This window comes from Nematostella vectensis, chromosome 4 (assembly GCF_932526225.1).
Source record: "Nematostella vectensis chromosome 4, jaNemVect1.1, whole genome shotgun sequence".
Lineage (NCBI taxonomy): Eukaryota > Metazoa > Cnidaria > Anthozoa > Actiniaria > Edwardsiidae > Nematostella > Nematostella vectensis.
In genome coordinates this window covers 16,804,647-16,831,195 of record NC_064037.1, presented here as the reverse complement: position 1 = coordinate 16,831,195, position 26,549 = coordinate 16,804,647, and the positions used below count along the sequence as shown (strand labels likewise).

At 38.1% G+C, this 26,549-nt stretch overlaps 3 protein-coding genes and 1 long non-coding RNA gene across 6 annotated transcripts; 3 read left to right on the top strand and 1 right to left on the bottom strand.

Moving 5' to 3' along the window:
* Positions 1-1,648: 1,648 nt before the first annotated feature.
* Positions 1,649-16,925, top strand: LOC5508951 (tubulin-specific chaperone E). The gene is made up of 17 exons (XM_048726982.1): positions 1,649-1,786; positions 4,162-4,246; positions 5,164-5,355; positions 9,035-9,123; positions 9,769-9,868; positions 10,799-10,901; positions 10,983-11,056; positions 11,135-11,257; positions 11,673-11,728; positions 11,799-11,872; positions 11,993-12,068; positions 12,540-12,613; positions 12,913-13,069; positions 14,137-14,202; positions 14,494-14,553; positions 14,762-14,853; positions 15,222-16,925. The coding sequence occupies exons 1-17, from the start codon at positions 1,699-1,701 to the stop codon at positions 15,309-15,311; spliced, it is 1,599 nt and encodes a 532-aa protein (XP_048582939.1). The 5' UTR covers positions 1,649-1,698; the 3' UTR covers positions 15,312-16,925.
* LOC125561945 lies at positions 5,362-8,305 on the top strand. Its single transcript, XM_048726985.1, has 2 exons — positions 5,362-6,945; positions 7,039-8,305. Exons 1-2 carry the CDS (start codon positions 6,757-6,759, stop codon positions 7,333-7,335), a joined length of 486 nt encoding a protein of 161 aa, XP_048582942.1. The 5' UTR covers positions 5,362-6,756; the 3' UTR covers positions 7,336-8,305.
* On the bottom strand, positions 7,385-8,612 carry LOC116616014. The gene is made up of 2 exons (XR_004295130.2): positions 8,391-8,612; positions 7,385-7,998 (listed from the first exon to the last, which is right to left on the bottom strand). It is a non-coding gene; the product is annotated as an uncharacterized LOC116616014 (long non-coding RNA).
* A 413-nt stretch (positions 16,926-17,338) lies between the features above and the next one.
* On the top strand, positions 17,339-26,510 carry LOC5508948 (probable E3 ubiquitin-protein ligase RNF144A-A). Of its 3 annotated transcripts, none has more exons than XM_032377812.2 (9): positions 17,339-17,488; positions 20,970-21,162; positions 21,699-21,803; positions 22,860-22,920; positions 23,022-23,122; positions 23,360-23,448; positions 23,649-23,802; positions 23,903-23,992; positions 24,322-26,510. In XM_032377812.2, exons 2-9 carry the CDS (start codon positions 21,016-21,018, stop codon positions 24,445-24,447), a joined length of 873 nt encoding a protein of 290 aa, XP_032233703.1. In that variant the 5' UTR covers positions 17,339-17,488; positions 20,970-21,015; the 3' UTR covers positions 24,448-26,510. The 3 variants fall into 3 exon arrangements, with proteins under 3 accessions (XP_032233703.1, XP_032233702.1, XP_001629500.1); XM_032377811.2 differs by lacking the exon at positions 17,339-17,488 and adding an exon at positions 18,908-19,063; XM_001629450.3 differs by lacking the exon at positions 17,339-17,488 and adding an exon at positions 19,909-20,146.
* The last annotated feature ends 39 nt before the right edge of the window (positions 26,511-26,549 follow it).

Sequence of the window (26,549 nt, the reverse complement as noted above, 5' to 3'; positions counted from 1 at the left end):
TGAGCGAGGTTTAGTTGGGTTCATTGTGATCTCTGAGCCAGGGAACGCCTCCTCTAGCTGTGACACTAGCTGCAAGGCATTCTTTTTATATACGTGTCAGGATTTACTATAACGAACAAAAATGCAATAAGTGTTTGTGCTGGCTTGAAAAGAGTATCCCACCTGTAATCTTATGAAAAAATAAAATAAGTACCTCACATCGCCTCCCTTGAATAAGCGCCTCGTCTAAGAGGAAAACTGTGAATAAGTGCCTACCCCAAATAAGCCCCACCCTCAAATACGAGCCCCACCTTAATATAACCGACAGTTCTACCTGCCACGACATTTCATTATTGAAATCTTGTTTTGCTATGGTTCGGGGAGGATTTTTACTCTAGGATGTTAAAAAGCATTTTTAAAATAGACATGAAATGGAGTTTGTAATAAGCACCTCCTCCATGTAAGTGCCTCCCTCGAATAAGCGCTTTGCCTGGGACATAATAATATGGGCCAGGGTGCCATCGGAGAATCCTTGTGCAACATACCACTGGGGTTGGATATTAAATAAGTTATAGTGAAGCAGAGGTGTTAAGGGGGGTCCATGCACGTTTCACAAGTTTCAAAAATCGAATATCATGTTCTACGAAAAACTGACACAAGGATCAATCTTTACTCGGAAATCATGAAAGATTTCCAAAGAAGTAACCCTTACGCCCCTGCACAAGCAAATAAGGGTAAAAATCCAGGTTCAGAAAGTTGCAGCATTCTTGTTTACATGCTTGTAAACATTCACATTGTTTTCAGAGATCAACATTCAGCCGTTATACGTTACCCAGCGGCGTACATAGCCAGGATTTTTAACAGGAGGGGGCACAAAAGGGTCTTTCAAGGCATTTTCTCCTGCATTTTAGATAAAGTCTCATACATTTACTGTATTTTTGGCTGCTAGAAGGGGGGGGGCAGCCACCCTAGGCCACACTGCTGGCTACGCCCCTGTTACCTATGAATCACTGCGGGCTACCACACTTGTAATTTAAAGTGCAACCTTATTTTAAATATGGGTGTAAAATTGTGGTAAGATTATCTTTGTTGAAGTCTTGAAAAGGGGGTTGAGACCCGTTACAAACTGGCTTTGCCTCTGTAGCTGCAGCTGCCCGTTAAGTAAAATACCAGACATTCAACCTAACGTTACAGGTTCTACCTACAAGGTCTCCTTCAGTAGCATTCAAATTACGAAAATTGGAGCAATTGCAGAATACCCCGCCACAATTGTTTTACAAAAAAATTCACACCTTAATTTCTAAGGAACGAGGCATCAATACAATGAAACTTAATGTGGCGGGGTATTCTCGCGAAAATTTTAAGGTTGATTGAGAATCCACCGTATTCGTTCAGAGTTACTAACCAGTGTTCGATTCTGAACTTCAAACTCCTCTGTTCGCTTTCCTTCCCTTTCGATTCGGTTTTAGCGGACTTCTTTGGGCTCTTTGTACTTTCTGGCTCAGAGGCATTTGCTGCTTCAGTTGCTTTTCGCTTTCTACGGGGAGGCATCGTTGTAAATCCTAACAACGATCACACAAAGTGTAATGTGTTGTAGTGATCTCTCGAAGCTCACTAATTTCCCGCCAAATATTTACCATGACAGCCGTCAACATCAACCAATCAAATTTACGTATACTGCGTGCAACTGCTGATTGAGAAAGAGCCCGCGATCTCGAAATGGCGGAAGACGTTCTAGGAAAACGAGTTTTATGCGACGGATATATTGGAACGGTTAAATACCGTGGCGGAGTCCCTCCAACCGAAGGCAAGTTTTCCCAGTTTCTTTATTATCTGAAAAAGAGTCTTTGTGGGGATCTCACTCATCAAATTTATAGCAATTGTTTATGGGATATAACATCACAGGCGAACCAAGATTAGAATCAGTCCCTCGTGATCCTTTGGAAAAATAAAATATAATTTGAAGTTGTGTCTTGACTGTTTCATCATTTAAGCTAGTTACATACTATATTAGCTTCGTGTGTTGTTCTTAAGGGGAATTGTGGCGCAGAAAGGGTTTAGTCCCCCACCTCTCTCTTCTCTGGTGAGGTAAATTCCCCTTAAGAACAACACATGAGGCTAGTATAGTAATGTAACTAGCTTAATTGAGAAAACAGTCAAGACACAACTTCAAATTATATTTTATTTTCCCGAAGGATCACAAGGAACTGATTCTAATCCTGGTTTGCCTGTGATAAAATCATTCGAAATCCAACTTTCATCCAAAAGACAACCCATGTCTTCTCTTACTATGTACGATATTCATTTTTTTAATACATATTTATTGTTCCGTGTACAAGTTTTTTTTTTTTTTTTTTTTACAACATCTCCCTTTTTTTTACATTCTTCTTTTTTACATTTTTTTACATTATACTTGTTACATTTTTCCTTTTTTTGTATTTCGTATTCTTTTTCTTTTTTTACATTTACTTTTCTTTTACATTACAAGTACACGGGAATTTACGAATATGTATACACATCACACTACACACAAACACGCGAAGGAGGAGGCAGACATGCTGCTTGAGGAAAAAAAAACTTATTTCAAAAACATTTTCCACTTTTCGTTGAACTGCTTCACTTTGTGATTTTCCCTAGCTATGCCGCCCTCAATATTTAACTTGTCATTAAAAAGGGAAAGAAAAGCGTCAAAGGAAGAAACCAATTTGTTTGAGAAATTTCTAAAAATACTATATTTTGCAATGACTAATGCATGATTTACTCCTGTAAACCTTTTTTCCTTTGGCTTATACCCATAAAAAATTTCTCTAGGTGAAAGAAGAATCTCCAAACTAGACTTATCCCTGAACCATTTCAAAAAAAGAGTCCAAAATTCAATAGCCGTTCGGCATTTGGCAAAGATATGTTCTAGATTGTGCAGTTCATTGCAAAACTGGCAATTTGGCGATTCAGAAAGATTCATTTTGAATAAAAGAGAATAAGAGGGTAAAATATTGTGCACTACCTTGTACTGAAACACATTTAGAAAGTTTTCAGATGTGACTTTAAATGGTAAAGCATAAACATCTTCTAATTCGGTCGAAAGAACGCCAGAGTCTAATATGCATTTTCAGCGGTTGGGCGGCGAAAGCTGCTGTCACAAGTAATTTTCTGTGTGCGGCGCATGTTAAGTTACCTAGTTCCAGGAGTGCCTTTTGGTTAAAAGCTTTAACCTCATCCATTGGTTGCTCGCCATCTGCCATTGCTGCTTTGTTGACGTAATGGGAAACAGCATTATACACTCCCATGATTGTAAGAAAATTGCAATCTAAATTGTGGGACGTTTGAAATTCTGAGATAGGAATCATTTCTCCTCTAGCAGAATAGAGATCGTGAATATATGTGTTGTGGTTTGAAATGCTTCTTGGTTTGAAATTGTTAAAACCAGTTTGAAAAAAATTCAAACCAAGAGGCATTTCAAACCACAACAAATGTGGCATGGTTTGAATTTTTTTCAAACTGGTTTTAACAATTTCAAACCAAGAAGCATTTCAAACCACAACATATGTTATGCCTGCCTGATGCCATTTCCTATAGTACACAGTTTTGCCGCCTATCTTAATATTTTTATTATTCCATATTATGCCATTATACCATCTTCGGGATGGGCCAAACTGTTCTTCTGCTATATTTGCCCAGTATTTAAGAAAGACGGTATAGAAAGTGGGAATGACATTATGACATTCTGTGCTTAAAAGTGAGACATCATAGTTACAAAAGAGTATGAAAGTCCCCTCGAACTTCTGCAGATAATGAAGAGGAATGATTTTCCATGGTGCGATAGAATCACTTAAAAAACGTTTGGCCCATGATAGTTTCAAAGACCTTTCAAAAGTATTGAAATCAATCATGTTCAGGCCGCCGTGTTTTTCCCTCCGATTAGTGTAGATCGCTTTATCTTGTGGGTTTTACCATTCCAAACAAAGTAAAAAATGATGCTATCTATTTTCTTACCAAACCCGGGTGGCGACACTAATGAGGTCATTGAGTAAACAAGTTTTGACAAACCCAGAGTTTTAACAATATTTATCCTTCCGAGTAAGGTGAGATTTCTACCCTTCCAAGTATGCAGCAGCTTTTGTAGACTTTCCGCTTTGTCTTCAAAATTAAACTTGATATTCATATGATTAATTACTGTATCAGGAGAATGGTATGGAGTAGAGTGGGACGATCCAAAGAGGGGAAAACATGATGGGAGTATAGACGGAGTTAAATATTTTGAATGCAGGTAAGATGTAGGCTTACGTGTTTATTCTTTAACTTATGAATCATACATTGCTCTGATATCAAGTATTGCCATATATCATGATATGATATTGTTATGATGTATTTAACATCCTATTTTGATGTATTAGCAATGTTTAATTTCATGGCCGTACTACTGTTCTTAGTAGTACTTAGTGGTTAAACTTGGAAATAGCACCCACAGAGGAGTTAAGAATATTTGACCTTCTTTAAGTACAGATAATTTCAGAGGTCTTAAATCCACCCTTTGTACTCTGCCAAGTAGCTGGTTTATAGAGGTTGTCTTCTGCTACAATTATAAAGCCTCTGAAGTTAGCAACAGAACGGAACATACTCTCAATCTATCTCTCTTCCATTAATTTGCCTACATCACAGCTGATGTTTATTGCAACTATTGGCATAAAAAGAAAAATGGCAGACTGGTATGCAAACATGCTGTAGAATAACTATAAATGGTCTGCCTGGGCGTGGTGGAATCAGGAAAATAAATACACAAGGTGAAATGGTACTTTGTGTTTTATGTCTCTGTGAAAGGACATAAAGTGAAACTTATCTGGTGTTTTTATCTATAAAGTTTAGTTTCCTTATTTCCCTTAACATACAGGTGTCTAGCAGTAATGGTCACTAGCAAATTGAATAAGTTAAATTCATGGTTTTTATGTATTTTTTTACTGCACATTTTTGTTTATGTCAACATGATCCTGTTCGCCTTTTAACATATGTAGTGTAGTCACTTCGCAAAAGTTGAATAGCCAGGTTTTTATACCTTATAATCTTCTTTTGGCCGGACCAAGGTTCACATTCTTGTTCCTCTTGCTTGAGAAGTGACACCGGTACCTCAGATCTATGCCTCATGCGGTCTTTGTTTTAATCCTATTACTGATCTTACCAATTCTTTAGACATCAAACAAGTGGCTCCTTTGTTAGAGAAAAGAAGGTGTCTTTTGGAGTGAGTGTGGTGGAGGCTCTGCGATCACGATATGGTGCTACCGCTGCGCCTATACCAGATAAAGACATGTACGTGTCTGCAACAAGGAGTAAAAAAAAGGCTGTAGAAATGGTGGGGGCTGATTCTGTACAGAAAATAACAAGGTGAGTGCTTATGATGGGACACATCTGTCCTTGCGCAAGGTGTTGCGCAAGCCTGGCTCAACAAGGAATTCTCAAAATTTCATTTTAGATTTGCTGCTATTTCTTAAGTATTGAGTTTTACATATCCTGAATTCGGGATATAAACGTTTGATTATCGTAGTTTTTAAAAATAGTCATACTATTTTTCTAACCTAATAGAAAACCTCAATATTTTGTTGTCGAAGTATGGAGGTTATGTAGTTATCATAAAGTGCTGCGTAACATTTGAACGCTGCAAATGTGTTTTTTTGCTTAGTTTTGCCCTAGCTTGTTCTTGCCTTTTTTACCTTCTTTTGCCCTATCGCACATGGTTTTGCCCTTTTTTGCCCTATCGCACACTATTTTGCCTTTTTGCCCTGTCGCGCGCTTCTCTTGAAAATGCTGTAAAAAATTCAAAATTCAATCCAGCTTCTGAAAATTCTGATTATGAGAGCTCTATCATTGAACAATTTAGGCTTCTAAAATTATTTTCGTTATAGAATGCATATTTCTCCATTCTATTAAGTTAGCAATATTCAAACTCGAAGGGGGCGATTCTTGTCTTGCATAAAAAGATGAGAAGCAAGAATTGAAAGTAGACAAATACCCGAGGATTTTCAAATTATATCAACAGGCTACCAGCAGCAATTCCTTACTACTGGGAGTACGTCTAGAAAAGTATATATATTCACACTTGTTTTAGATTTCCCTAATGTTCGTAACAGCAAAAAAAAAAATAGAGCCCTATTCCTTGGCCATGATTTTTGACTGATTTCTAAACTTACTTAATATTTGGAGTTCATGGCCGGCGCGACCTCGGAAGGTGAACACATTAACAGTATTCACCTACAAAATCTTGAAAAAATTTGCAAAAGTTGTGGAAATCGCCTCAAAAAATACAAAGACCGGTTCGAAACTAGTTAAAATTGCACACGTAGTATTTCTTGCTGAAACCTACAATTTGAGTATTGAAAAGGACGATCAGACGATTCACCCATCGAAGTTCTGTCGTGAGTGTTTTCGGTCGTATCGCATCCACACTTGCGAGGTCGTTTTTTGGGAAAAACACACTGACACTTGCAGTACTTGCGAAAAAGAAGAGTTTGCAAGAAAAGGAGGAAGACCAAAAAAGTCAAAGCGAGGTGGTGGAAACACAAGAAAAGCGCAGCGACGGATCTCCTTTGTAGACTCTGTTGCGGCGTTACAAGATCAAATAGCCGATGTGACAAAAGAGATTGCAAGTCGACGAATTGATAATTTTTCAGAACGGTTCGAGTTGAACGAAGTCCGAAAAGACGACTTCTATTGTCCAATTTGCAGCGAGCTATTGGACAAACCGGTCGAGACAATCTTTACGCATAATGCTTAATGTGGGGAACATGAATGTCGGCCAAGCGAAGGCAGCGCCCCCCAAACGCCGCCCAACAGCAGCCATCCCAGACCAGCGAGGCCCTAAAAGACCTGAGAGATGGGAAAATGAATAGGGAGGTCGCCGAACTGGGGACTGCAGTGGTGCGAGAACTTTTAAAGCGCTCAGCTGACAAAACCGTCTCACTACAATGCCGCGGAAAGGTAAATACCCCCCCCCCCCCCCCGAAAAAAAAAACATTCAATTTGACCATTTCTTCTTGTCAAAATAAGCTAATTACTGTTTTTGATCCACAGTCATTGGTGTTAAAACACACGCCAAATTCCCAAAAGCCAAATGACGAGGTTTCTGCCCGGCATTTGAGAAGAAGGGTCTCTCATTTACAGAAGGTCGGTGGGAGGCTAAGCGCGGGTGGGGAGATGGACACCCTGGTTATCCATCAACTGCGACAAAAGGAGAAGAAGGAGCGCGAGGCAGTTCTAAAGAAAGCCCTTGGCAAGGAACTCATCTTGCAGATTCCAGAGGGAGAGGCCTTGGCCATGAAAGCTGACCTCCGCCTACCTTGGTTTGCCCTTGGAAAGCTTAGGCGGTAGGTTTTTATTTATATAAATCTAAATTAATCCTTTGTTAGAAACGAAATAATTGGTTGAAATAGCAACATATCTTAAAGTATTTGTTTCGCTACGACAGGTGGTTTAGTAACTGGATTTTGTCCACATTTTGTTCACAAAGCCCAAGAATATCGAAGCCGTTTGCCACAGAGTCATTGAGGTCTGCCAGGCTGAGTGTCCAGAACTACTTGGCCAGGCAAGAACTGTCAAGGCAAAATTCCAACAGTTGTTCAGCTTATTCAGTGTGTGCCACTTCAAGTACAATTCTGCGACCCCGATGTCCCAAGAACAGTTATCAATTCAAACCTATATTCAAACCTATTTTGACTTATTTTTCGCCAACAGAGCAAGATATCAAACTACTATGTGGTTACTACCGCGAAACATTTCCTGATGAGTCTTTCCCTCCCAGGTTCTACATGCTGGAGCACCACGTCGTGGAAATTCATCAGGCGCTGGAGATTCCCTTTGGGCTTTTTCGGGGAGCAGGGAGGCGAATCAATCCACCATGAGCTTCAGGCCCTGCACCCTACGCACAGCCAAACAAAGCCGGCTACAAATCGCCTCAAAGCCATCATCCAAGATCACTACGTGATCGTTGCACCGGCTAACAGGAACGTTATTCCTGAGAAGAAACGGCGTAATCTTAAAAGCAAAGAAAAGCAATGAAGTTAGAAGTTAGAATTAAAGGCCGATATCATTGTAATATATTTGTATAAATTAAGTAAGTACTTATAGCTTTCAGTTGAATCAGGCAGACTCCATTATTTTAGCAAACGAAATACGAAAACATAATATTCATACTAATTATTGTAGAAGCTTGCAAAATATTTAAGTTGCTTAAAGTTATCGTAGAGGTTTTCTGAAACCATAGCATTATGATAGTAAGCGACTAACTTTATGTAAAACCAATTTGAAAGCCACAATCAATAAAAACAGCTGAAGCCTCTAATGGCGATGCGATACACAACCAACAAAACATGCCAAGACGGAAAAGATCGTAGAATGTTTAATAATCATTCGCGACACGAACTTACCTCGTGATTCCATTCATGAGAGCTAATACTTCGACCAGTTACCCTCAGATTTCCTTGGAAAACTCCGACAAGACAGCAAAATGAAGCCATTCCTAGCTAAATGGGTAATATTTTTATCGAGGGGGAATTCGATTGCCATCATTATAGGCCGATTTTCTCGAGAATTTTAGCAAAATTGATGCCGTTTTCTGTCCTCAAGGCCAAAAACCCGCTTCCCCTGGATCATTTGCATATTAGTGGCTTAAGATATGCTGTTTTTGATTGGTTTAAAATACAATGGGCTTTTCCAACTAAGACGCCAAAGATCTTTACGTAGTCAAGGGCAACGAAGACCGCTTACATACTGTTCGCGGGCGACTAAATGTCCTCACCGACGATGCCGTGCAGCAAGTTCACCATTTACCTTAGCCTTATGCCTTGGTCATGGTATTTACAGTGCTATTTGCTAAGTCTGGGAGACCACCCCCTCCCCCTAACTTTTACCAATTTCACCATTCGCCATAGCCCTATGGCTTGGCCATGGTACTTGCAGTACTGAGTAGCTGCTAAGTATGCAAGACAGATATATTATCACTGTTATATGTCTGCTTATTTGTTTTTGTTGTTTTGATAGGCCTGACCATCATATCTGTAATTTGTTTCAGTTGTTTTGAGAAGCTGCAAGATGTGATACTTAGAGGAGAGGCCATAAATGGTGCAGATAAAACAACAAGACTTTGTGACATTGCTCCTGGTATCCTTTGTAAAAAGCTTTAAAAATATAACTTCCCTCCAATCTCTTCTTCAAAGAAGACAGGTACACCTTCTTCGTGTTTGACCAGAAAAAAATAAAGGCTTAGGGAAAGTCACCCTCTATTGTCTTTTTTCCAAACACAGTCCCCTATCAATTATTCTTTGTCTACAAATCAAGTTTATAAGGGCACAAGAGAAGATGGCTTTTTCTGCATTCATTTTTAATTTATATTTGTTTTAGGCTAATTTAAAACGTCATATTATCCATGAGCCGTATTTAATGCAAATGCATGTAAATAGAGATGAAACAATCGCCTTGATTCATTTGCATGCATTTGCATTGAATACTGCTCATGGAAAATATGACGTTTGAGCTAGGCTATAGAAGCAAAAAAGTTGCAAGACAAGGAATCAAGCATTCATGAAGCTTGAAAGATTTTTTCCAAAGTTACACAGCATTGGAGGGGTCACTTAGGTACAGTTAAGATAAAACTCTTTGGTGAACCCTATTTTTGGCCAATTTTGTAAGAACTAAAAATATTCCCATATCTTAATTTTTCACACGCAACTTACGTTCATAAAGACCCCTTTTCTTTGTAACATGTTTATACAGCATTTGGCAATTGTGGCCCTTTATTTGCACAAGATATCCAGGAATTGGATATCTCTAAGAATCTGATTTCATGCTGGAGTGATGTTGCTGCTATCACTGAAGGTTTAACAAGACTTAGATCCCTGGTATTAAGGTAACTTGATCATCAGACGTGAGGTCGCAACAAACAAACTCTTTAGTGAAGTCATAGCCAGTCCAAACCACAAACTACATAGGCTGCTCCCTCAGCAGAACTCTAGAATTAATATTAGGAAGAGGCAGGTCTTTGCCATCAAAGCCAACACGCAACGTTTTGCAAAAAGTTTTTTTAATGTTCAATGCCTCCACTAAATTTTACGACTAGATATTTAAATCAATGCAGTATAGATTTGATCAAGCCTGTAATTTTAGATTCATATTTTAGATTTTTAGAATTTTTAAGTATTTGACTATTGTAACATAACGTAATTCAACCTTTAGGTTGCAAAGTTTTTTAATAAACCTATCTATCTATCTATCTATCTATCTATCTATCTACCTACCTACCTACCTACCTACCTACCTACCTACCTACCTACCTACCTACCTACCTACCTACCTACCTACCTACCTACCTACCTACCTACCTACCTACCTACCTACCTACCTACCTACCTACCTACCTACCTACCTACCTACCTACCTACCTACCTACCTACCTACCTACCTACCTACCTACCTACCTACCTACCTACCTACCTACCTACCTACCTACCTACCTATCTACCTATCTATCTATCTATCTATCTATCTATCTATCTATCTATCTATCTATCTATCTATCTATCTATCTATCTATCTATCTATCTATCTATCTATCTATCTATCTATCTATCTATCATCATGACCTTGATGCATTTCCCATCTAGTTGTTGTCATATAGTTATTTCTAGAACTGTAGGGTTGATTTTGTCACCATTTTTTCCTAGGAATTTCCTATTTTTCAATATTCTTTTTTTTTCATTTGAGTGGACAATGTCAAGTGTTAAGCGTACTTGAGAACAGCCTTTTTTTGTTTTTACTCATAAAGTCTTTTTCCTTTTAGTGACAATCACTTGATCTTGCCAGAATGCCAAGAAGACCTTGCTGGCTCTTTCAAAACTATAAAAATATTATATCTCAACAAAATGCATTTGCAATGGGATCAGGTAAAAAACTGGTTGGAATTCTAATTACTTCTAATCATTATTTTTTAACTGAAGTCTCTTATGCCTAACCTTTATCCTCAGGTTATTCTGATTCTTCGGATGTTCCCTTACTTAGAAGAACTTCATCTCCGTGGTAACAATATATGTAGTTTAAGGTATAAAGCTGGCAGTTCTTATCATCTTTTTTTCCTAGAAAGACCAGTTTATTACAACAGTATTTGTTTTCACTTCAGGATTGATTGCCATGAACCAGGGCAAGAAATGCTAATGGCATTTCAAAATATGAAAATACTGGATTTGGATGATAACAAAATTACTGATTGGAATGAAGTACTCCGTCTTGGGTCATTGCCGAAGTAAGTAGATTCCAGTACATTTAGATTAGAGGGTCTACTTATTTGATTCAAAATCCTGGAAATAAGTACACTTTGTATTGGTGTTATGTTTATATGCTTTCCAGTAGTACCAATGCTTGAAATTATTTCAGTGTCAGACATTCATTAGTCCTCGGGAAACCTCTATCACATCCTCGGGGACCCAAGGCGTCGCAGAGGTTGAGCCTGTTTCTTTCTCGCGCCGTGCTCCCTGTGTGCCCAATCTCTGTGACACCCTGGGCCCCGAGGATGCCCCTAACATTTTTTAAACATCTTTTTTGAGTTGCACTGAACCAATTTACTAAAAACTACCTGCTAAAATGGTTACTGCACAAATGCTAACAGTTCTTAGAAAAAACTCAGGTTTTTAGATTGAAACTGTACACCCTCTCCCTAGGTTGGACACATTAGTTCTTAACCATAACAAGATAAGTCAGGTTTTCTTCAAAGAAGGTAAGTATGCAGTGACTTGTGTTCAACCTGTCAATTCTTGCTTGTTTACTGAAGTACTCACACCACGCAGGAAATGAGACGAACAAAACAGACTCCTTCGGATCATTGACTACACTGTCACTTTTTTCAACTGATATTCAAGATGTGAGTATTTTGCAGTGATCCACTTGTTCCTGTAGCACCAAAGTACACTTTGTTAATTGTTATTAATTACAACTAAAATGGGTGGATCTACCTAGAGTTTAATAATGTATACTTTTTCAGATTTCAAGTTTGAATGCTTTGAACATGTTACAATCTTTGGTGAATCTGAAATTCAAAAACAACCCCTTGTTTAAAGGTATTTTAATATTTTTATTATATAGTGAATAATGTTACACACCTTGCCTTTTAGCAAGCCACACCCTTACTGCATCACCATGTATGTGCCACTGGTGAACCCACCCTTTCCACACAATGATGCCCCACCCTTTTCCACTAACAAACCAAACCCTAACCACAAAGACAAGCTTGCAAGTGTGCTATTGCCACTGGTAAAATTACCTTTTTCATATGAGGGCCACACCCTTCCCTACTAGCAAGCCACACCCTAACTTTAAAGACAACCCTTACATCATTAATAGCCCATCTGCGGCTGGTTAACTCCTTTTCCCATACAAGAGGGCCACACCCTTCCATAATAGCACCCCTCACCCCTTTGAATATAAGAAGCCAAACTACAAGGTGATCTTAATAATTAGCAATTCCAATTCCTCAATTACAAGTCACACAAAACAATTCTAAATTCCTTGAATTTGATACTTTGTTGTAGACGAGACTAGTTTTGTGAGCCGGCAGGAACTGATAGCACGTGTTGCAAGCCTTCAGAATGTCAACAACAGCCCAGTATGTATAACAGCAGCCTTCTATGAATAAAATATTTTATTTTTAACCCTTTTAACTAGCCTGTCCAGCCATGAGAAGTACCTACAAGCAAAACAATTCATAAGTGCAAAATAAACATAATGAAATGAAGATACTAAGCCATCAGTTTAAGAAATATATCTTGAAGATACGGTATGCATCCAACCAATGTGATAGCAACTTCTTTTCAGCCCAATAATAACTGCCCCCCCCCCCCCCTCCCAGCCTTAAGGCAATAAGTTCCCTGACTAGAGCTGAATTACGGCTTCATCTTTTTGCAGTTGATGGGGAAAGAGCGAGTAACAGCAGAGCAGATGTACATAAAAAAATATGCCCAAGAATGGATCAGTGCTGGTGCGAACCTAGAGAACATGGATACTTACAAACTGAACAAGGAATTTGTGGACAGACATCCACGGTACACTGAGCTGATTAAAGGTAAATTGTACAGACATCCATGGTACACTGAGCTGATTAAAGGTAAAGTGTACAGACATACATGGTACACTGAGCTGATTAAAGGTAAAGTGTACAGACATACATGGTACACTGAGCTGATTAAAGGTAAAGTGTACAGACATCCACGGTACACTGAGCTGATTAAAGGTAAAGTGTACAGACATCCACGGTACACTGAACTGATTAAAGGTAAATTGTACAGACATCCATGGTACACTGAGCTGATCCAGGGTAAAGTGTACAGACATCCATGGTACACTGAGCTAATTAAAGGTAAATTGTACAGACATCCACGGTACACTGAGCTGATTAAAGGTAAATTGTACAGACATCCATGGTACACTGAGCTGATCCAGGGTAAAGTGTACAGACATCCATGGTACACTGAGCTGATTAAAGGTAAATTGTACAGACATCCACGGTACACTGAGCTGATTAAAGGTAAATTGTACAGACATCCACGGTACACTGAGCTGATTAAAGGTAAATTGTACAGACATCCACGGTACACTGAGCTGATTAAAGGTAAATTGTACAGACATCCACGGCACACTGAGCTGATTAAAGGTAAATTGTACAGACATCCACGGTACACTGAGCTGATTAAAGGTAAAGTGTACAGACATCCATGGTACACTGAGCTGATCCAGGGTAAAGTGTACAGACATCCATGGTACACTGAGCTGATTAAAGGTAAAGTGGACATCCATGGTACACTGAGCTGATTAAAGGTAAATTGTACAGACATACATGGTACCCTGAGCTGATCCAGGGTAAAGTGTACAGACATCCATGGTACCCTGAGATGAGAAAACGTAAAGTGTACAGACATCCATGGTACACTGAGCTGATCCAACGGTTTACAATTATGCCAAATTTCCGCAAGGCATTAACTAATCAAACAGCACCAAATGTCATTCCGTTAGTTTGAATGACGTAAGCCAGAAAGGGGTTTATATAATCTGGACATTAGAAGAATATTGAACATCGCGTAACGTCAATGTTTTCAATAATGATTTTTTTTGTGTGTGTGTATGTCTGTATAGTGTACGGCCCTCCAGAAGAGGTACTTCAAAAGAAAACCTCAACGAAACTGAAGGATGCTCTGATACGTATCCTTGCAAAAGTGGTGATGCAGATGCTTAATGCTTTTGTCTTCACTGGACTGGCATATTCACAAGTACTAGGGGTGAAGCATGAGTGAATAGTTCTGATAAAAAGGCCCCGATATTACCAAGACAGGGGGTCTGTTTTATTTCTCAGTATTTTGGGGGTTTAAAACTTTGCTTTTTTTGTGTATGTGTGTGTGTGGGGGGGGGGGGGGGGGGGTATAGAAAACTTTCTAGATATGTTTAGGCTCAATGTTTTGCAGTTTAGTTTTATTTAATTTTAACTTTATGTAGCTCTTAAAATCATATGTCCGGATAACACTGACAAGAAGGCTGTCACTAAAAAACTTCCGGGTAAGTTACTAAAAAAATGTTTCAAACTGCCATTTAATTGATGGAGGTACTGTAATGATTCTGAAAAAAAAAATTGTTTATTGAGCATTATTTTGTCTTGTAACAAATATCAGGTTGCTTGATTTCTCCGTCTTCCTCTACTTTTCCTTATGTCTCACGCAACACCACTTTATCTCTGCTATGACAGTCATCTCTGTTTTGATTACAGGCACCATGACTATTGGCAAACTGAAAGGTTTGTTGTATCGCTTGTACAAAGTGGACAGCTCCGACCAGAAAATCTCCTACCTTGACACTAAGGTACCTTGCCGTCAACATATTTAAGATATGTGTTTTAGTAATAATGATAATCGGTTGATCAAAGTCCCGTTGGAGCTACTAGACTGAAATACGGGAAGTATTACAAATACTTCGCAGAAATAAAGTTTTTTGAGCCTGTCACTCATGGCAACAGGTGGTTTGGTTGAGCTGGGGAGAATTTTCTTTATTTCTAACAAGATAAATCAGACGTTGATAAGCTGTTTTAACTGGGTTCGTCTTTCTGAGGTTAGACAGTATCTGGTGCAGAATAAGGACCTGTGGGAAATGGAAGGGCTGATTGTAAGGTGGTGAGAATTAAAATGACGAGATAAAAAATAAAATAGCAGATTCCAATATTTTTTTTCCAGAACAATAGGGAGATCGCCATGGATGATGATCTTCGCCAGATTGATTTTTATTCCCTCGCACCAGATGACACCGTTTTTCTCCGTTGGTGACAGTGACTTCTTGGTGTGTAATCTTGCTGTTCTAAAGAAGAGATTGTTTGTTTAATTTCCAATCATCTCTGGACAATTGGACACTTTTGACACAGATGGATGTCTCGTGCACAAAGAAAGGATGTCATTTGAACAAGGGAAGGCATGTTAAATGCAAAGGGAAAGGCATGCTACGTGCGTAAAGGAAAATCACGTGAATTAGACCCCGTCCCCACGTATCCGTTTTCGTTTGAAAACGCAACCTTTTTGTTACGGATACGGGTACCGTCCACACGGAAACGCGAAAACGGAACAATTTGAAAACGATCTCCAGAGTGGAACAATTTGAAGAAGATACCCTCTCGGTGCCCTGGGGACGGACGAAAACGGACCTTTCGAAAACGATGGCGTGATAACTCAGGTCCAGTTCACTTGGCGCGCGAGTACGCATGCGCTGTAGAGCTTGTTATCGTTTTTGCGTTTTCGTGGGGACGGGTCGTATCAAAATGAAAACGCTTCGTGTGGATCTTTTTGAAAACGGAACAAAAAGGTTGCGTTTTCAAACGAAAACAGATACGTGGGGACAGGGTCTGAGCGAAGAAATGCCAGGCACAATAAAAAAAAAGGCATCCAGAAGGCATGTCACGTGAATAAAGAAGGCGTGTCACGTGAATAAAGGAGGCATGTCACGTGCTGAAGATGATGAGGCAGGAAACTCATTTGCAAACAGCACACAAAGGCTCAACGAATCACGGCGCGCAAAGATCCAATTAAACAAGGCGCTCAATAAGTTACAACGAGCCACGGCAAGGACAGAAGGAAAAAAGTTTGTCGGGCTAAACTCTGATAATAAACCTCGCCTCTAATTTGGCTGAAACGTGTATTTTTTGGAACGCGCTCTCCGTATTTACTTTAAAAATCTGATCGAGTTCCGTTGCGTAGAGCTAGTACTTCGCGATGCGCGAAAACTTTACAAACAAGCCTTAGGCCAAGTAAAAATAAAAACATGTTTATCGTCCTGATAAGATCAAAATAGGGAGCATGCGGCCCTTTTTATTTATTATTTTGTATTTATTTTTTTCTCCTTGGTTTATCAAAGATTTGTACGATTTATACAGGAAATTTCCGCGATGTTGTGAACGGGTTAGTTCAGTTTCCTGACACCGCTAACGCACGAAATTTTAATTTCTGAGGAACAAACAGTCAAAAATGAAATGACTAAAAAAATATTGATGCGGCCACAAAAAAGGATGCAGGCGGGGACGATAAACATGTCTTTTTTTACTGGCCTTACAAACTCGTTCCTCTTTGCACTTTCCTGAAAAAAATGGTCAAATATTAGAATAATTCGCGCAGCAAAAGATTCGTGAGGAATAAAACAACACGTGTTTTTTTCACGTGTATATGTAATATGAACACGTCAACTCTATTTTATAGGGAAGATGGAGTTGGATGATAGCGAGGGAGGTCGAGAGGTCGTATGACTAACGGACCAATATAGTAACCTAACGCAACATTTGTATGCAACAATTAAAATATGTATACAGAATTCAGGTAAAAATACTTTACTTTGTTATTCTAGCTTATTTCTCATATACTGGATAGAATTACTAAAATAAATGTTTTTACGAAAAAGCCAACATTGTTTTTGAATGGCAATTTATAAAAATAATAATTTATCAAAATCATTGACATTTTTCCCGGGACAAACCGCAAAACAATGAAGGAATGGCCATATTAAATTCTCATAAAGATAAAAAAAAAACGTAATATGTAGACACAGGGTCACAAGGGTGTGTCTAAAATCCCGTTTCCCCGGCCACTGCCCTCTACAAATCCCGTAACCAAGACCCGTTTTACGCCAGAAGGTCGATTACCGCTTCGTCGAAATGTTCCTGGAGACGACCATATATAGTCAGACGAATTATGTGAGATGAGATATCTCTAAATAATATCTAAATGTGATACAATCGAGGTCGGGTTGTCTTATCTCAAAGACACACGTACAGCACTTACATCTTTATCTTGACCGGGGGCCATTAGATCGGTCTTTCTGCGGGTTTCCTGTGGTGAAACGGACCACAGACCGAATAGCGATATTTTGTCTGAAGGAACGAGAGCATAAGAACTGAATCTGATGCCAGTTTTATATGAAGCTCAGAGAACCTACATCTATAAGAACAAGGGTAAAACAAAAGGTAAGAACTTCGGCATTTAAGACTGCGCTGCGTGATTATCATGTTCAATTGGATGGGACAAAGTCGCCATTATTGGACATTGTACGTGAATCTTGTAGATCTTTCATGATTGGGAGACAGCTTCATTCATCACCGTCTCACTCAGAGTTTCTATGAAATATCGCCTTATTGTACCTTCGCGAGTTAGAAATGCAAATTGGCGTGACATGAGTTATAATAAACTGCCGCGACATTGCTGTTTTCCGGCGCTTCTTTGATTTCGTTGTTAAAAAAAACATATCATGTTTCTGATTATATTTATTACTGACTCGCTAGTAGTTTCGTGTTCGCAATTGCCGTAGAGTATTGCTTGTCACTTGTGATAAATCCTTGCCAAGGTCTTAAACCTATCTTCAAACTGAAGTGGACTTAGTGACAACATCTAGAAAACGTCATCACAAGCTGCCATTTCACTCAAAAATATTTGCCAAACTACTCTAAACTCGGTCTGGAAACATTACAAGCCACACTTAGAACGCTTTACCATCTTCTCCTCGTTTCATTTATGTGAACTTTGTAATAATTCGTCAAGGGGGTTTCAGGTTTGTTAAACCCGTTTGTTGGGCTGGGTGTGAAGGGGTCAATTTATTGACGACTGTATAGCCAAGGTGAGTTCTCGAGTGTAACGAATAAAACATTGCATACAAAATCAGATAACAAACCCCCCAGAGTTAGACGCAATCTACATTACCAAGTTTGGTAAAAGAACAAGTGATGTCCTTCGAAAAATAGTGTACATAAACGGTCACGCGAATTATATTTGCAGCCGCAATCCTTAAACCTTCAGTCACGCACGCACTCAGTATAATTTAATTTGTTTTTATTTTTTTTGATTATGTAAACGTATTTGTTCGGTATACTCACGATTTTATCCTTCATTCATCCAAAGGCGCACTTCCATTTTTTTTTCTTACTCATGTTAACCCCCATTTTATTTATTTTTTTATTGGCAGTTTTTATTTATTTTTTAGCATTCACGTGATACAGTTAAGAAATAATGGTCACATGGTCACGACAGCTCAAAATAAATCCCAACTACATGTTTATAATATTATACAGACTTCAGGATTTACATAAAACTTTGATTTTGACCCCAAGCGTGCAAAATGTGGTTTTGTTGTTTTGCGTGATTGCTTTAAGGAGTGAACCGTTTATTTTGTAACGGTGAGCAAGACACCCCATTAAAATATTTCATTGTACGTGCAACAACTCAACTTTTTATATAAAAACCGGAAAATTGTCCTTTGTTTCCCGCGATGTCATTGTAGTGTACGATAAAAAAATTATTTTGCTTGAAGCTGGGCATTGAATGGGGTACATAATATAATGCTTTCTCGAGCGGAAATGGTGCCCGTGCCTGGTCCCTGAGCGTGACAAACTTACGCACTTTAGTAGGTGGCACGATATATAGCCGGTAGCATTCAATAATTGCATCCAATACATAAATGAAATGCTCGTCAAAAGAGTCTTACTTCATAAGACTCAGGAAGAATCAACGGAAAGAGGAATGTGAGAATAACACACTGCACTATAAAGGTACGATTTTAATTACAAGTTTACGCTCCGCGAACTTACAACAGACGATAACAATTTAGAAATCATTTCTAGAAAACTTCTGTGTAGACTTTCCGTTATTACAGCTCGTATGTATTTTAGCGAGTAAGCGCGTAGGAAAAGCGTAGGTAGAAATCTGACGTTCAATTTCCCCCCACGCTGAGCAAATCAAAGATAAGGAAGGGAACTGGTATATTACCATTTAGGTTCATATTATTTCCCGTCACTATCGGTGACGTCCTAGGAAATTACTTGAAACATTACTTGGACTGAGCCTTAACATCACCCAGGAAGCGATTTTCTATTTCTATACAGTCTAATTCAAGACACGTTAATGTGATATTTTAGAATGGAAGGAGATTTCTTTTCGAATCATTTTGCAAATTAAAATGTCTTGAGAACCTTTTTACCAATATGACAAATTTTCAGGACATTTATTTTGTAAAGTTACTAGACGGTTTTGGTTTCTCTCAGAAGAGAAAAAAATATAATAATGTCTTGTTTTTTTCCGGAATATTCTATCTAGAGGTAGTAGGATATATTTTAGGCATTGTTATTCTACGTCACATGTCGACACCCCTCGGCTCCACACCCAATCTTGTTAATTGTTTCTTCCAAGTCTCTAAATCAGAAAGGAAGTTTACGAAAACCGTATCCACAACTAGAACGTCCTTATTATCAAAAGGCCGGTGTAAGGCATTGCAAAACACATTGCCATACCCAAACCAAAGGCAAGCTCCTTTTCTCCGACCTTGAACAATTACATTTTCATTTTTTTTTTTTATTCTTGTCAAAAAGTAATTTTAATCTAAAATTTTGAACGTCAAAAGTGGTATTGCCACTTACGCACTCTCCCCCGGTCGGGTATATTTTGGAACTAACCTCGAACAAAGCATCACGTCACCAATATTAGCCGCATGTCATAGAATGTCACAGTTCGTGAGATTTTGTTTCTACGCTCCAGCGGAAACAGAACTCATTCAAAACAGGCTTGCATAAGAATGCAGGACTCACTAACACTCACGATTTGTACGCTTAGACCAAAAGGCTGGGTTTATCGCTAAGGTAAGGAAATAGAGTCGATTTCTTCCTTCAGTCGTTTCACATATTCGCGTGAAGTTTCGACGAGTGGGAAGCCATTGCTGGATTTTTTACTTTCTTTTCTTTTATACCTATTTACGATAAAAAATAATAATTCACGAAAGTGTATCGTGATTGTCGATAATTTTTTAACGATATTTTCAGAGTATCATGTACTTCATGTGTTACAAAATTCGAATTGCCGAGAATATAAATCAAGCGCAGATTGTTCTGAGTTGAGTAAAAAGATGCGTTTATTTACGTCTGATTAATTTCTATTTTTTTATGGAATATTTTACAGAATAATTTGAAATTGAACATAACAGTTCTGTGGTTAGCTCTATTGACGTGTTTGTGGCGACTCATTAATTATGGAACATGTGATAAAAATAGATAGAGATATTTAAGAGAGATAGTGTGCTTTACTGTTGAGATTTGGCTAATTTCTACTCAAACTACAGTAAAATTTTTATATGTGGAATTAAAGAGATCTGTTAAATAAGCCAGGCTATAGTCAGTTCCATTGAGAGGTTTTATTCACGGTAATCTGGTGCGACGTATAGTGGGGGGGGACTTAGAATAAATTAATTAAATTAATAAGCAATAAAAACCCTTTGCCTATATTAAAATTTTGTCAATTCAACAGTGGACAAGTATATATGGGTGAATATACAATAAGCAAAAAGTTAACTCAATTATTATCATATGCAAATTGTTATGGACTAAAACTGGCTCAGTGATGTTGAATTTTATAAGACCATTTTAACCTAAAGAATATTTTAAATAACCCCAATAAATGTGTTTGTAGCTATCGACATATACTACTGTAAAAACAAGTCCAGGAAGCAACAGACATGGCCCCGGCAGTAACCAAAACTGTAGTCCAAGAAGGGAGTCTTCGACACCGGCCAAAAACTCTATACTGTAAGATCTGCCTGGCCGACTGTCCAACCAAGAAAGGAGCAATACTTAAATCATGTGGCTGTTTCTTCTGTAAAGAGGTAATCACAAATATGTTTCACCTTTTTCGTATTGATGATTGCAATTTGACATTCTGTCAAAAAGTATCACACTGATGAACAAATACAAATTGCATTTTTGAGATACCTTATATGCAAATTCTAGCACCTTATCTATTAAATATTGCATCTATTATGTTTGCCCATGAAGCATGGTTTCTCCTTAATTATAGCACATATTACTGAAAATTCAGCTACTAATTAGATTTTAGCATAAGTCAGTATTCCAATGAGTATACTTCCCTTAGCATCAAGGCCTTGGTAACCTTAGAAACCTACTTACCCCAGTAGTATATTTTAATATACTATATTAAAAACCTTGCTAATTCCAGTTGCCCCCCCCCCCCCCACCCCCTACAGGCTGCCAAAAAAGTCGAAGGACTGTCATCCTTTTTTTTTCTATTTGCATATCATCCCTATGCAAACCTGAGTTGTACACATTTTGACCATCTTTGCATTTTAAAATCTTTGCATTTTAAAATCATCATTTGTTCATATTCTAAATGTTCTTACTCTAGTGCCTCAAACAGTACGTAGCCCATGCCATAGCAGACGGCAGTGTGTTACAGATACCCTGTCCCGATGGCGTGTGCCCTGATAAGGGGGACTTGATGGAAAGCGAGGTGAGAATGGCCAATATATATAAATTGTGCTTTTACAGGGTTTTTGGCTAGTTATTATATGGAAGGAACATTAGAAATTAACTTGGCCAACCTAAGTGTATGCATTGCTCCAAAAGGTATTTAATTGTTAACTTTTTAAAGGGTTATAAATGTTAGAACCAAAACAGAGTCACCCAAGACAAAGAAAAATTATCACTTCCTTCAGAAAAATTTTATGGTTACCATACTTTATTAATTTTGAAAGTTGACAAATTTTGCAATACATTTGTTACAGAGAGGTTTATTTTTATGGTCTTTTTCTTGGGAAGCACAAAACCCTATTTTAGGGAGCGGTCATTTATTACTGGGTGGGGACGGGCAAATTTTTGGGCTGTCATTAGAGGGGGGGTCACATTTTTGGGGCGCCGAATTTAAGTCTGGTTTTAATATAATACTTAGCAAGAGAGTCATTGAGAGTCAAATGTAAATTTTATTCAGTTCACAATGTTTCCTACTATTGTATATCTAGTTCCATATTGTTCAGGTAGAAATCTTGTCTTTATATAAATACATTTTGAGAATCCCTCTCATGGTTGACAGACAAAGCTGCCCGTTCTAAACAGTTGAACAAAACAAAAACTTTAAAATGTTGCAAAACCTAGAATGTCTTTGTTGATGTTGTTGACGACATAGTCGTTATCTAGTGACACAGTATTTTTGTTTATCTCTGAGCCACTCTGAAATTAGGAAAAGTGAAGATTCATACTTAAATTAAATAGGACAAAATTGCCATGCTAGCTGATCTATATTTTAGTAAGGTTATATTCAGTTACACTCAGTATGCATATAAAGTTTTTTTGTGGTTTTAAAGGGATATAATTATCGAATATAAAAATGTGGAGGAGGTGGTGGTGGTGGTGGGGACACCCCGTCTAGGGGGGTCACGATTTTTGGGCTTGAATTTGAGAGGGGAGGGCCAAATTTTTTGAGCCCAGGGTTTTTCAAAATTGCCGGACCACCACCCCCCAGTAATTAATGACCGCTCCCTTACAACTAAAAATATGTTGTCTTTGTTAGATTGCAGACTTGATCGCTGAAGATTTATTTCAGAATTTTCAAAAAATGCGGGCCATTAAAGGTATGACAAAATTAATTTTTAACTTTAAAGTATAAAATCCTGTTTCAAATTATCTGTTAAACTAAACATTCATATACTGATAAGCATTCTCTACCTTACAGAAATTCAGATAAGTAAATCAAAAGCTTTCTGTCCTAAGCCTGACTGCAAAGGTGTCGTGGAGAGTATTCCGGGGGCTGCTAAAGAAGTCTGCTGTTCTGAGGTAAGAAAACATATTTTTATTTACCAACCAAAAGGTTAAACCTTTCCCATGAACTACTACTTCTTTCTTATTGGATCTGAAGTAAAACCACCTGCTCATTTCAAAATTAATCTTTTTAAGTTTTTTTTTTTTTTTTTCGGGCTACAAGTTTATTAGCATGGCTATTATTTGTTACCCTCATTCTAAACGAAACTCTTTACTTACTTACATGTTTATTGTTTGTTTTGTTTTATTCAGTGTGGCTATTCCTTCTGCTTTGCATGCAAAGGTCCTTGGCACCCAGAGAAACATTGCCAAAATAAAGGAGAAAAAGCAAATGGAATAAAGTAAGCACATTTTATGTAAGGACAGGTTGTTTGGGTTTGTTGGCAAATGATGTGAAGCACACCAAAAGAGAGAGAAGCAGCAAACAAAATGAAATAAACAGATTGAATTAAGGTCTTTTTTGACAACTGCTGTAAAACAAAGGTAGCAAGATGTTTCCACTAAGGAGTCCTCATTGAAGGTTTCTTTGTATGTTTTGTAGGTTTTTTGAGCTTGTAAATGGCGAGGAAGTCTTGGTGGAGATCAAAGCTTGTCCAACTTGTCAAGTTTTAATTCAGCGTGATGAGGGGTGTGCACAGATGATGTGTGGAAACTGCAAACACATCTTCTGCTGGCACTGTCTCAAGGGGCTTGATGTAAGCACAAATGCTGAATGCCTACAAAGGATGATAACATATTTCTGACCAACTGCCAGTCTCTTTAAGGCATTACCATGGTCTAATTTCATTTTTACAGAGTGACATTCTACTGCGCCATTATGACAAAGGACCCTGTCGTGATAAGTTGGGACACTCACGGACAACACTGCTCTTGCATAGGACTCAGGTATTATCACTTTTACCATATGCCCTGTACAAAATGCATGCAATAGACACCTTTAGCCATCAGAATTGGTATTGAGGATTTCCTCATTAAAATTAACACATTGTTTAAGTAGTAGTGTACGCCAACCATAAAATGGAGAAGCTATGCTGACGTTTTTTACACGAAGGGTTAATGGTTGAAATGTCAGCCCTAGCTACTCCATTAGGCATACAACATACATTTTCAAGCCCAGGTGTTAATTTCTGTGCCTGTGTCTGCCATATCTTGTCCTACCCCCTAACCCAGCTCACTGAGTAAAACTCAAAACATATTGCACGTTATTCTTTCAGGTTGTTGCAGGTTTTGTCTTCTTTGGAGCCATGATTGTCATTGCTTCACCATTCCTTCTGGTCATTTCACCATGCTTCTTGCTGTCAAAGTGTCTATTTCGCAACAAGAAAGAGAAGTCCCAGTAGATGCAGTATTACCATACAACAGTATTACCATACAACAGTATTACCATACAACAGTATTACCATACAACAGTATTACCATTAGAGTTTTCATAGATACATACAATAACAACACTCACAGGTTAAGAGAATGAAAAATGAATTACATTTGGAGCTTATAATCCAAAATGGATGAATTACAAATGACAGAAGTGAATAGTGAATCCACTTTTAAAACTCTCCTGAAGAGTATTTTTTAATAGGTTTCAATGCTATAAAAACAAAATTTTGTGTCTTTGAAACAATGAATTTTAGTATTGAGTGCAGCGACTGAATAGTTGCAATGTTCCCCTGCATTAAGTTTTCAGTTGATCTGGACAATTTGGAGGCTGCTGGACAGCTTCCTAAAAAACTTTGGAATGCAGGAAAAGATTGCAATGTCAGAAATCATCGAGGCATTTACTACATTACCACACAACTACTAGTAATTAGATTACAAAACTATTTTATAAACAAAAGAGAATATCACTTCTCCTAGCAATAAGACAATACTAGGTAACATCAAAATACATTATCATTTTGAGTGTTGGACATGTTAGATACTTCAGTTGATCTGAAATATCACACTTGAGTGTTAACATTCCTTCAGTGCAGTTATTTTGCATTGATAATACATCGTAAAGCTACATTTTTCATCATATAGCTTGATAGATTAGAAATTGCGAAAGTGATTGAGCAATTTCATTGTTTGATAAATTAGGCTATGTAAAATTCAGTTGCTCATAATACCACCACTCTAAGCAGCTTTGTGACAGAAGGTCAAGAGGACCAGATATTGCTGCCTTGTTTGTTTCAGTTGATCTGAAATTTCCCAACTCTGGTTGCTGGACAATCAGTGTCAAGGCATTTGTGGCAAGCATTAAGGTCTGTGAACAGAGTAAGGAAGTCAATCCTTCATAAAAAAAAAAACACCAAACCTGATTTTGAGGTTTACACCCACCTGCAACCAACTCTAGTAATCATTTAGCTATATTACTCAGTGTTTGAGTTAAATAATGCCATGTAGTTTTTTTTTATTACTTGACAGGGCTCTAGAAGAGGCTGGGTCAACGGGGGTGTGCCCTCATATTTAAAAAATTAGGGAATGATCAGTAGGGTGTGGCTGTGCACCCCAGTCTGTATCATGCCCCCCCTCCCCACCCACCCCCACAAAAAATGGAGGTCTGCTACAGCCCTGATTGGTTTAGTAGTAATAAAAAAGTTGTCCTGACTGTAATTACAAAACATTAGTAAAGTATATATAGATGAAAGCATAGCTCAAATGCATTGGCAGGTCAAAGATGGTTTGTCGGTAATAGAATTCAGTTGATCTGAAATCTGTTTGCAATTACTGCTGGACAGTACTTGCAGTAAAACGATGCAGCTTTTTCTGCCTTTGTGTGAGCTGTCTCAACATTGTAGAGAAGAATTGAATGCAAAATTTGCAGGTTTTGTATTAGCTTGAGTGTCATACACTTTTTTCTTAGAAAATAAAATATAAATTCTTAGTAAGTATCTTTTAACCATGTAGAAGTCTTCAATTACTTATTAGTCTCCTTCGCAGCCCCCAGCAGTCAGTCACACAGCGCTTGACACCGACCGCTGGGGGCTGCGGAGACTAATTACTTATGTGTGATATTCAAAAGGCAGGGCCCCTATAATAAAGCATTTGGATTTCTTGCTTGTTATGTTTAGAAGGGCAATATTTCCAACAAATTAAATACTGTTCACTTGGATAGCTTATTATGCATTATCATAAGGCAGGCCTGCAGCCAGAATCAAAATTTCACCAAAGCAAAGCTAGCCACTGTATAATAAATCAAACAAAAGCAGGTTTTTTATCTCATACTTTTCAAATGTGAAACACTAAACATCAAAATTTTAGTAAGGCAAGTGCCTCACTTGCCTCACGCTGGCTACAGCCCTGTAAGGAATAACTAAATGCCTTTTTTGTTGCTTTTTTTTAATATAAATTGTTGAACAATTTTCAATTGAACTGTAAAACAGTACTATGTTAGGCTTTCTAAATAAACTTTGTCATAAAAACAGACGTGTCTTGTGTGCTTTCTGTTATTGAAATACAAAAA

What these genes read in the sequence shown, in the direction of transcription:
- LOC5508951 (XM_048726982.1), top strand. Translation starts at nt 1,699, where the DNA reads ATGGCGGAAGACGTTCTAGGAAAACGAGTTTTATGCGACGGATATATT. An exon ending in CTTAGATCCCTGGTATTAAG is followed by an intron (nt 9,869 to 10,798) that starts GTAACTTGATCA and finishes TTTTCCTTTTAG; the next exon opens with TGACAATCACTTGATCTTGC. An exon ending in CGTCTTGGGTCATTGCCGAA is followed by an intron (nt 11,258 to 11,672) that starts GTAAGTAGATTC and finishes CCCTCTCCCTAG; the next exon opens with GTTGGACACATTAGTTCTTA.
- LOC125561945 (XM_048726985.1), top strand. Translation starts at nt 6,757, where the DNA reads ATGTCGGCCAAGCGAAGGCAGCGCCCCCCAAACGCCGCCCAACAGCAG. An exon ending in CACTACAATGCCGCGGAAAG is followed by an intron (nt 6,946 to 7,038) that starts GTAAATACCCCC and finishes TTTGATCCACAG; the next exon opens with TCATTGGTGTTAAAACACAC.
- LOC5508948 (XM_032377812.2), top strand. Translation starts at nt 21,016, where the DNA reads ATGGCCCCGGCAGTAACCAAAACTGTAGTCCAAGAAGGGAGTCTTCGA. An exon ending in GGGACTTGATGGAAAGCGAG is followed by an intron (nt 21,804 to 22,859) that starts GTGAGAATGGCC and finishes TGTCTTTGTTAG; the next exon opens with ATTGCAGACTTGATCGCTGA. An exon ending in AAGAAGTCTGCTGTTCTGAG is followed by an intron (nt 23,123 to 23,359) that starts GTAAGAAAACAT and finishes TGTTTTATTCAG; the next exon opens with TGTGGCTATTCCTTCTGCTT.